Here is an 11,048-nt window from a genome sequence, read left to right on the forward strand (position 1 = left end):
ATCTTTCGATGTTTAGATGAATGCTATAACTATTTGGTATTGCGTGAGTAGAGTGTACATTTCAGAAGGCGCACTATGTTTTGAATTATGGATATCTCATAGGTATTGCGGCATTTTTCTGGTTGATCGACTGCTGATATTCAAATTTTGCCAAGTGGAACGGAAGAACTTTTAAAGTATTTCTCGTGGGATGATCGTGTATGAAAGAGGTGTTAGGAATTCGGGCGGTGGAGATGGAATCGAATATGGTGATTCGCGTGTTCTATAGATTTGGAGATTGGGAGTTCTCAGGAGCAGATTGTTTCATGGTTGTGGACTGTGAAGTTATGGCTGGAGCTAGCCAGATGATAAAATGTGTTATGATTCAGTCATTATGGATTTTCGGAGGGATTTTTATCTATTTGTGGGTAACCCGAGTTGATTTGGGGGTCCAAAGGTAGACCCAATTAAGATGTGTATTCTACACCGAGCCGGATGGTTGGCTCCATACTGCTATTATTTAGGAGTTGTGATTCATTGGTTATGTGCACAGATGGTGCGGTTCTATTTGAACTTTATAGAGGAATTTGAGTGTGATGAGTATTTGGGTATTGCACGATCGATTGCATAATGGTTATGTTCTTTCAGGTTTTGTGTGGCATTTTTGTCATTTGCCTCTCTGTGGTTATTGATTTTGAGCGGGGTGGCTCGATGTATTTATTATGGACCAATATTTGGATGGGGTCACGCACTGCAGCGGAGTTATGTTAAGGTATGAACCTTGTGCTAGGATCGGGTGATGGTTCTACGGTGGATGATGAATTTTCAGCATTTCGTTGTAGCGGTACTTGTTAATCTGGCGAGGCAGTTCTCTCATTTGAGTCATTTTTTTTTTCATGACTGGGTACATTTGAATTGTTGCATATGGGTGCACAGATGGCACGGGTTGTGGCTCTGAGTTATATTGGTGCGACATTTCTGTGGAACATTTGTGTTTAGTAATATAAGATCATTGGACATGGAATGGGTACTATTAGGTTTAATTTTGGTATATTCGAGAGTATAATATTGAGAGTCGGCTCAGAAAGCGATTACGGTTCTGGTTGGGGCGAGAGAGCTCTGTGACTTGTTGATCTGGTGAGTGGTCATGAAATTTCGCGTGTTTCTTTTATTATCAACAGTGTACGAAGGTTTTGGGATGAGGTTTGGTTCGATATGGGTTTAATACTAGTATGTGGTTGGTTTTGGAGTAGTCACTGCGATCGGGAATGGTGCTACGAGCATGCGAGTTGTGTAATATGTTGGTTGATTATATCCGTGGTTATAGTTATAGCTCGATGCAACTTGTTCGGACTTATACGGTATGTAAATGTAAGATTTGTGTCATGAAAGAAATTCTAAAGGATGGAAATTAAACTCCAAGGTTTTTGGGCTAAGGTTAAATTAATAATTTTCAGTTGCATTGTGTTGTCAAGCTTATATGGAATAGGGTGACATGGGTTCACCCCCGGGTACGTGTGTGGTGAGATTAAACAGTGATTTGATGGCTTGGAAACAACTCTTGGCACGTTCGAGGACGAACGTATGTTTAAGTGGGGGAGAATGTAACGACCCGGCCGGTCATTTTGAGTATTACAACCCCTGTTCCCCATTTTCTGCTCAAATTATACTTTACAATTGTTATGTGACTTGTCAGGGTAATTGGTTGGGGTCGGGTGAGGTTTTGGAATGAATTGGAACACTTAGTTCTAAGGTTTAAAGCTTAAGTTAAAATAGTGACCGGATGTCGACTTATATGTAAACGACCCCGGAATAGAGTTTTGATGATTCCAATAGCTCCGTACGATGATTTTGGACTTAGGAGCGTGTCCAGAAAATTATTTGGAGGTCCGTAGTGCAATTAGGCTTGAAATGCCGAAAGTTGAATTTTTGAGAAGTTTGACCGGGGGGTTGACTTTTTGATATCGAGGTCGGAATCCGATTCTGGAAATTTGAATAGGTCCGTAATGTGAAATGTGACTTGTGTGAAAAATTTGAGGTGAATCGGACATGATTTGATATATTTCGGCACAAGATATAGAATTTGAAGTTTCAAAGTTCAATGATTTCGAATTTAGGTGTGATTCGTAGTTTCAATGTTGTTATGTGGGTTTTGAGGCCTTGAGTAGGTCCATATTATGTTATGAGACTTGTTGGTATGTTCGGATGGGTCCCGAGGGGCTCGGGTGAGTTTCGGATGGTTAACGGATCAAATTTGGACTTAAGAAAATGCTGAATCTGCTTCCTACTGGTGTGATCGCACCTGCGAAGTTTTGATCGCAGGTGCGATGCCGCATGTGCGCGAAATCAGTCGCAGAAGCGAGGGAGTGCTGGCTGGGAAGGCATCGCAGAAGCGCAAGCAAGGGCGCAGAAGCGCTTGCGCAGGAGCGGTCCAATGCGCGCAGAAGCGCGACCGTAGGTGCGGTCCTTGGCATCGCAGAAGCGATTATGGCTGGGCAAGCCATTCTCGCAGAAGCGAGATTTTCCCGCAGATGCGACCCCTTGTCCGCAGATGCGAAAATCGCTGAGATAGAACCTTAAATTCGAGGGTTCGACATTTTCACCCATTTTTGAATTTTGGAGCTTGGGTTGGGCGATTTTGGAGAGAAAAGTTTCCACACAACTTGGGGTAAGTGTTCTTAACTCCCTTGTGATTATATTTCATGAATTAATCTTCATTTTTGGTGTAAGATTATTGAATCTTCAAGAGAAATAGAAGAAAAATTTCTATAATGTCACAAAATAAATTTTTTAAGTTTGAATACCGATTTGGAGTCGGATTTGAGTAAAATTAGTATGGTTGAACTTGTAATTGGATGGGTTGTCGTATTTTGTGAGTTTCATCGGATTTCGAGACGTGGGCCCCACGGGTGAATTTTGGGGCGTAATTTCAGATTTTGTGAAAAATATTAGCATTTTGATATGGAATTAATTCCTATAAATTGTGTGGACTGAATCAAATTAACTGTGGTAGATTCGAGCCGTTCGAGAGTTGATACGCGCATAATGGGATTTCTGGAGCATTGTTTAGCTTGCTCGACATTGGATTCGGCTTGTTCGAGGTAAGTAACTCTTCTAATCTTGGAGTTGAGGGTATGAACACTGAATATATGTATTTCGTAAATTGTTGGGAAGTGACGCACATGCTAGGTGACGGGCGTGTGGGCGTGCACTATAGAAATTGTGACATAATTGTTTATGTGGAATTTTGTAGTTAAATGATTTTGGCATTTTCCATGCGGTTTTATGAGTTAAATAAATTGAGCTGAAAAGCATATTAAAAATCATGTTGAGGCTATGTGCCAGTATTATTGGGACCCACAAAGGTCATATTACTGTGTATTATTTGTTTTAAATTAAAAATTCATACTCAGTCATATTCATTTCATTGCATATCATATCTCGATCTCTTTTGTTATTTATTGATACATCATATCATCATTTTTGGGCTATTTTCATGACATTGTGAGCCCGAGAGACTGGAGAGATTGATGACCGAGTGAGGCCGAGGGCCTGATTGTGAGGATTATTATGTGGATCGGGGCGGCCCGCCTGCAGCATACTTTATTATTATAGCACGTGAGTTGTCCGTGCAGATTATAGTGCTTGGGCTGAAGGAGCCCCTCCGGAGTCTGTACACACCCCCAGTGAGCGCAGGTACCTACTGAGTGTGAGTGCCGAGTGCCGAGTGTCGAGTGCCGAGTGTTGAGTGATTGGGAGGCATGAGTGATTGTGAGGTATGCCCGAGTGGCATGAGTGATGGTGAGGTATGCCCGAGAGGCATACGTGACTGTGAGGTTTGCCCGAGGGGCTGTATATGAGTGATGTTCTGCCCGAGGGGATGTTTATGATTTTATCACTGAGTTGCATCATATTGGCATGCCCACATGACATACAGACATAAAGATGTATTTTTCTCATGCTGTACAACATCACATCATTCATGATTTCTCACACATTTCTACAGATGGGCATAGTGATGCATTTGTTTTACACGGGTTATCCGTAAGGAAAATGAAATATCTTATTTATTATTGAAAAGATTTTGGGAGAAATTATTATTTTCAAATTATTCATATTTTTGGCAACTTCGGCAAACGATTTGGGTTTTCACTGATGTATTTGAAAGGAAGAACTATTATTTTTGAAATCATGATTTGGCTGAGCATTTTATCTCTGAGTTACTTTTGGTATTATTTACTTTATGTTGTTATGGACTGTTGTGGACTGTTGGTTATGGACCCGACCTTGGTAGAAGCTCGTCACTACTTTCAACCTATGGCTAGGTTTGTTACTTACTCAGTACATGGGGTCGATTGTACTAATACTATACTTCTGCACATTGCGTGCAGATGTTGGCTGTTATTGTTATTGTGCTCGATGATTGCGGGATTTAAAGATGTACCTGCGTTCCTATTGTAGCTGGCTCTTGTTCAGGGTAGCCTTAGATTTATAAAAGCTCTGTTTATGTATTATTCAAACAAACTATGTATTTATTTCATTTCCGCTTTGTATACTCTATTCTTAGAAGCTCATAATTTGTACTACCAGTTCTTGGGAATTGTATAAGATTAAGATCTTTATTCACTTAAATTGCTTTGGATAATTGAAAATTGGCTTACCTAGTGGGTTGGGTTAGGTGCCATCACAACTAGTTGGATTTTGGGTCGTGACATTTTCGTGGTTAAATCCCATTTTTTAAAATCAAAATCTAGGTTTTTCAACTAAACCCATAATTTTCATAATTTTTCATGTTAAAATCTATCCATAATCTATGTATTTAACTTACATTGGATAGAAATTACTTACCTTCAATAGCTAGGTGAAAATCCCTCTCTAAGAAGCTCCAAAATTGCCTAAGAAGTGAAATAAATGAGCCAAAATGGCCTAAGTCCCGTATTAAATGGACCCTTCTGCCTCCAGCGATTTCCGCTTTGGCGGAGAATCGGCCGCTTCTGTGGCTTCATATCTGAGGAAAAAGCATCACAGATGCGGCTTTCCCTCAGCTGGCCTATTTCCGTATCTGCGGATAGTGGCCCGCTTATGCAAGCCCGCGTCTGTGGCGCACGTGCCGCACTTGCGGCCTTGCTCGCTTCTGCGCTTGCCATCTTCGCACATGCGCTTTCACAGGTGCGGTCCTTGCTCCGCTTCTGCGATCCCTGGGCAGCCCACGCCAGGCCGCTTCTGCGGTTGTTGGCTCGCTTCTCTGAGCTCGCACTTGGGCTAGCCCCTCGCAGGTGTGATTGCACCAGAAGCTCTGCTGCTTCAGTCATTTTCTCCAAGTCCAAACGACTTCCGCGCATCGTCCGAATGGCATCCGAGCCCCCGAGGCCTCGTCCAAATATACTAACAAGTTCGAAATCATAAACCGGACTTGCTCGACCTCACGCAACACGAAAAATAATACAAAAACTAAGTATCACATCCCAAACCAAATCGAATCAACTTATGAACTTCAAGTTCCTCCAACTTGCCCCGAACGTGTCGAATCATACTTAAACTGCTCGAAATGACAGCAAATTTTGCGTGCAAGTCTTAAATCATCATACGAACCTATTCTCGAGCTCGGAATCCCAAACGGACCTCGATAACACCAAAACCTACTCCAAACTAAATTTAAAGAACTTTAAAACCTTCAATAAGCCAACTTTCAACTTTAGGCGATGAAACGCTCCCGATTCATCCAAAACCCGATCCGAACACACACCCAAGTCCAAAATCATCATACGAACCTATTGGAACCGTCAAATCCCGGTTTTGAGGTCGTTTACTAGAAATGCTGACCCAAGTCAAACTTAACCCTTTAAAACCAATGTTAAGGAATTAAGTGTTCCGATTTCTACCCGAATCCTTCCAAACCCGAACTAACCGTCCACGCAAGTCACAAAACAGTAAAAGCACATACGGGAAGTCTTATTTAGGGGAACAGGGATCTAGAAAGCAAAACGATCGGTCGGGTCGTTACAACTAAATTGTTCATTGTTGCAAGTTTAAAAGATATTAAATTATTTTAAATTCAACAAACGAGTCAATATAATAATATTATTGTTGTCATTTAAATGAATATCGCATCAATTTTAATGCCCTACATAATTTATTCTTTTTGTGTGTAAATTTTTAGTTTATTAACACGTGCAACGTAATTATTCTAAAGCTAATAACAATAATAATATAGATAAATGATAGGCCTCAAAAATATATCTTGAGGTCCAAAGTGAAAAAAAAAAAAACAAGCGGTTAGTCCCTTTACAATGCCTAATTTTCCGGTACTCCACTTTCTAGCTCCCTAATGGAAGTATATATAGATCGTTTCAAAATTGATTAGTTAGGGTCAATACCTCTTTTGCAGCATATTTACAATATATATATATATGTTCAGAAAAGTTGTTTTCTTCATACAAACTGTTACATCCTTTATAAGTTTTACAGGATGGTGATGGCGACAAGATCTCTTCAACTTTTTTGCTTAATTGTTTGTTCTTTGGCCATCATCAAAACTGAAAGTGCAACAGACTTGGATTTCTACGAAGTGAAGAAAACAATTGTTAAGAACGCGGTGTCAAAAGGAGCAGGTTATTTTCTTAACTTATATACAAATCAAAATCTAAATTGGGAAATCGAAAATTGAAAGTGTGTTTTTGGCCTTATTTATTGCCAGTATGCCTGGATGGATCACCTCCAGCATACCATTTTGAACCAGGATTTGGGGAAGGAGTTGAAAATTGGTTTGTACAACTTTCGGTAAGTCATGTATAACATATACATGTGTAATTCAACTTATATTTTTGGACTTGTGCAGGAATATTGTTTAAATATTTGAAAAATTTTACCTTGTAATATTTTCAGATTTTCCCCCTTTTTGGAAATTTTCATGATTTTCTTAATTAGGGAGGAGCATGGTGCACAAGCGTCGAAGCATGCAAGGATCGTAGCCGGGACAATAAAGTGGGTTCTACAACTACTATGGGGCCATACACATTTCAAGGAATTTATAGCAAGAATCAGAGTGCAAATCCAGGTTTTCTTGGATTATACTATCCACATCTCCTTCTGAATTTATAAAGAAAAATTGTTTGTGTAAACAGTAACTAAAGTGAATATTTCTAGTTTTACATATCTTGTTACTAATTGAGATAAAATATGCAGATTTCTACAACTGGAACAAAGTGCTTGTTAGATATTGTGATGGTGGAGCGTTCACTGGAGATGTCGAATACGTTGATCCTGTAATGCTCTTTTCAAGTCATAATTTCAAATTACAATTTTGAAATGTTTAATTATCGATCTGTTGAATATCTACTAGAAAAGAAATTAACACTCCTTAATTACAAGAGAACGTGGAATTTAATCATATTGTATTTTGTTTAGGCTACTAATCTTCACTTCAGAGGAGCAAGAATTTTTGAAGCAGTAATGGAGGATGTGTTGGCAAAAGGATTAAAGAATGCCAAGAATGTATGTAAATTCTATGTTGTAGTTGAAATAATTAATTAAGTATACTAATTAGATTTCTTTTGGTGAAATTAACGATTGCAGGCTATTCTTGCCGGAAGTTCAGCCGGAGGATATCCAGCAATGCTATATTGTGATCGTTTCCGCAGTCTACTGCCAAATACTCCTAGAGTGAAATGCTTTGTTGATGCTGGTTATTTTATCCATGCGTAAGACTTTCAAAGACCGTACATTATCGTCTATTACAAAATCGTACAAGTTTTCAATTGCAATATAACTTTTGAATTATCTCTTTTTAATAGGAAGAATCAAAAGCAAGCAAGAGGCTTCGAAGATATATACAACACACTTGTTACTTTACATGTAAATTCTTATTCCCTTCTTATCCTCCTCTCCTAATTTATTTTAGTTTAATATAAGTTACTAAATAATACCTTTATTTTCATTTTACTAATTTTTGTACACGCGCGTCTCATATAAATTAGAATAATTTATTTTAAAATCATATAGATAATATATTAATGTATGTGTATAATGAGTATTAAAAAAACTAAAACAAAAAAATTATAAGCTCAATTTGATGAATACTCAACCTATTGAATAAAAGATTATTGTTTAAAGGTCTGCGGTAGTCCTGGAAATTTTCATATTAGCGCATCATGCTAGGGACTTTTTTACATGTTTTTTTTTCGCATTAATATATTTTACTTGGAAAATATTCCAATAACTGACAAAAAGAGAAAATACAATTTGTTAAGTAAATATTGTCGTAGTAATATGACCTCAAATTAGAGTAGACTATAAATTTGAATATCACCAATTATTGTAATTACCGGTTCTAACATGGATGATTCTATATCTCAAAAAAAAAAAAATGTACAGTAAACTTTAATTTAAATATCACCATTTATCTATTGTAGTTACCAGTTCTAACATGAATGATATTATCTTTCAGAAAAAGAATATAATTATGTAGTTCCATGAATACTCGTAGAAAGTAACAAAGAAAAATTAATATGAAATATAAAATAACCGGCACTTTATAACGATAGATATAGATCTCGATGGGATATTGACTCGGAGAAGAATTTAAAATATATTTATATTAAAAAGACAAAGTGACACTTACTTGAAAAATGAGAAGACATAAGAGAAAATTGCAAACAATCCTCATGTCGCTGTCTCGCTGATAGAATATGAGAAGCTTGGTAATGAAAAGAACCACTAAAAATATTATTTTAGGAGAAGGCTACCTTTCTTTGATGCATGTTATTTTACTTTACTATATTTAAATGTTTAGACACCTTATTATGCACTTCTATAGAATATAATGTTGTGAAAGGTTGTGCAAGAAAATTATTATAGCGGAAGATGAAAGATACAAACAATCAATGATAACTAAGAAAAATTATAATGTTGTAACAAATGTAAGAAGTATAGAAAGGCTATTAACATGGAAGATGAAAGAAAATATAAATATATAATTACATTTATGTATACGATTACATTATATATAAGAGTAATATTTGACTGAAGGGCAAAATGATCATTCAACTTTTAATGGGCATTTTGGTCTTTTTACTTTTCCTTTAGGTTTACATATAGTATAATATAGTATATATATATATATATATATATATATATATATATATATATATATATTATATATGATGATATGATATGATATAATAATGTTCATAGTTTTAATGAAAGAAAGAAAAGACTCTTGGCCTATTCCAAAAGCATCCTTAAAATTTGTGGTCTAAAACATACCATGATATTTATATAACAATAGGACGATATCGTTAAGCGTAAAATAAAAAATTTAAAGTTAAACGTTTCAAAATATAATAAGGTATTATTCTTTCTTGAATAGACTAAGCGAAAGAGTATTATATTAAATGAAAAAGAGGGAGTAACAAAAACATTTCATGTCAGAAGTTCCATGATATCAATTACTTACTTAAAAGAGGAGTCAAGAGTTAGTCAATTCTTTTTTGTTATATATACATGGGGTTAGTGCTATCTAAACCTATCACGAGTTGCAGGGATCTGCCAAGACGTTACCCAAATCATGCACTTCAAAAATGAAACCGCTATTGGTACAATTACCTACTTCCCAAATTCAATATATTGTTGTTTGAATCTTTTGTCATTAAACTACTAATTATAAACATACAAACTCCAATTCGTGACTGCAGTGCTTCTTCCCTGAAAGCATGCAACAAAATATCAAGACACCACTTTTCATTGCGATGTCAGCATTTGACATATTTCAGGTAATTAGATGTTTATCAATTGTTATCATTTTGTTTATGCTGTGCAATTGACTAAAAAGAAGCTCCGAGTGTTTCTTGAAAATTAAAACATGTTTGGATAGCCAATTTCCTTTCTTTTTTTCTTGTTGAAGATTTACGATATTTTGATACGTGGAAGAACTTTTTACAAGTACACCCTCATTCCACTTCTTCAGATAACAAAATAAAATTATTATTATTATTTTTTTTTTTGCATAAAATGTGGAATCACTTACACTAACATATTTTTTGAAAGATGTCAAGAAGTTTTTTGTAGACAAACTCGCTCTATCATATTCTATTATGTGGTAAACTATTTAGATTTTTTCTGTTTGCCACTTACTGTATATCTTCTAAATGAACTGCTGCAGATTAACACTACTGTAGAACCTCATTTACACGACGTCATTGAAAATGGGACATGCACTACAAGTCAGAACAAAGCCTTCAGAGGTAATTAGAACAAATTAAATGAGCTAAACAATGATTTAGTTCTTTTACTATTAAATGAGCTAATTAATTATCATATCACTACCAACGAAAAAAATTCATTACATTTCTAACGTTTTTGGATTGTTTATTTCAGAATTTAGGTCGGAATTCTTAAGTACTCTGCCCAAACCAAACAATCCTAAACTGAGAGGTGTTTTCATTGACTCAGTAAATCATCATACATCGCTACTGATAAGGTGGTCTCCTGAAAACGCCACTATGATAAATAACCTGGTAAGAGATAATTTATTTACAATTTATGTTTGGGCATTAATTCACTTTTAATTCTTTTTGACTACTACTTACTACACCTTTAGGTTTATGTAGAATAATGTATTTCATAATGTCTTTAAATTCGGTTGTTCAGTTCATAGATTTAAATTCATGCTATGGTTATTAGTTTATTGTGTTATAATAAGAAAAGAAAAAAAATCGAAGAACATTTCTATATGTTAATGACTTGTCAAGTGTATGTTTTATATACAGAGTCTACCAAAGGCATTTGGTGATTGGTACTTCGATCGGAAGTACTGGTATGTGATAGATGAGCATGATTTGCCAATCTCTAAAAAGCATGAGCATGAGTTGCGCAAAGACGGTGGGCAGACCCATAAGGAGGATAATCATTAGTCAATGTGCAATACTTAGAATCCATTTATGTCAAAATTTGCTGACAACTTTAATTTCTCATGTCTATTGTAAATTGTTGACAAGGAGGATCACTTCCACCAAAATGGTGTCAATTTCGTTGCTCCACCATTGTGGCATAAGATTTACTTTTGAGTCGAA

At 36.2% G+C, this 11,048-nt stretch overlaps 1 protein-coding gene across 1 annotated transcript; it reads left to right on the forward strand.

Moving 5' to 3' along the window:
- Positions 1 to 6,351: 6,351 nt before the first annotated feature.
- On the forward strand, positions 6,352 to 11,048 carry LOC107786720 (pectin acetylesterase 7-like). Its single transcript, XM_016608231.2, has 12 exons — positions 6,352 to 6,590; positions 6,677 to 6,759; positions 6,907 to 7,036; positions 7,165 to 7,244; positions 7,387 to 7,473; positions 7,555 to 7,679; positions 7,773 to 7,833; positions 9,519 to 9,572; positions 9,672 to 9,749; positions 10,139 to 10,220; positions 10,354 to 10,493; positions 10,746 to 11,048. The coding sequence occupies exons 1-12, from the start codon at positions 6,449 to 6,451 to the stop codon at positions 10,887 to 10,889; spliced, it is 1,206 nt and encodes a 401-aa protein (XP_016463717.1). The 5' UTR covers positions 6,352 to 6,448; the 3' UTR covers positions 10,890 to 11,048.

The sequence above is a fragment of the Nicotiana tabacum genome, chromosome 21, assembly GCF_000715075.1.
Source record: "Nicotiana tabacum cultivar K326 chromosome 21, ASM71507v2, whole genome shotgun sequence".
NCBI lineage: Eukaryota > Viridiplantae > Streptophyta > Magnoliopsida > Solanales > Solanaceae > Nicotiana > Nicotiana tabacum.

What these genes read in the sequence shown, in the direction of transcription:
- LOC107786720 (XM_016608231.2), top strand. Translation starts at nt 6,449, where the DNA reads ATGGTGATGGCGACAAGATCTCTTCAACTTTTTTGCTTAATTGTTTGT. An exon ending in GATTAAAGAATGCCAAGAAT is followed by an intron (nt 7,474 to 7,554) that starts GTATGTAAATTC and finishes TAACGATTGCAG; the next exon opens with GCTATTCTTGCCGGAAGTTC. An exon ending in CCACTATGATAAATAACCTG is followed by an intron (nt 10,494 to 10,745) that starts GTAAGAGATAAT and finishes TTTTATATACAG; the next exon opens with AGTCTACCAAAGGCATTTGG.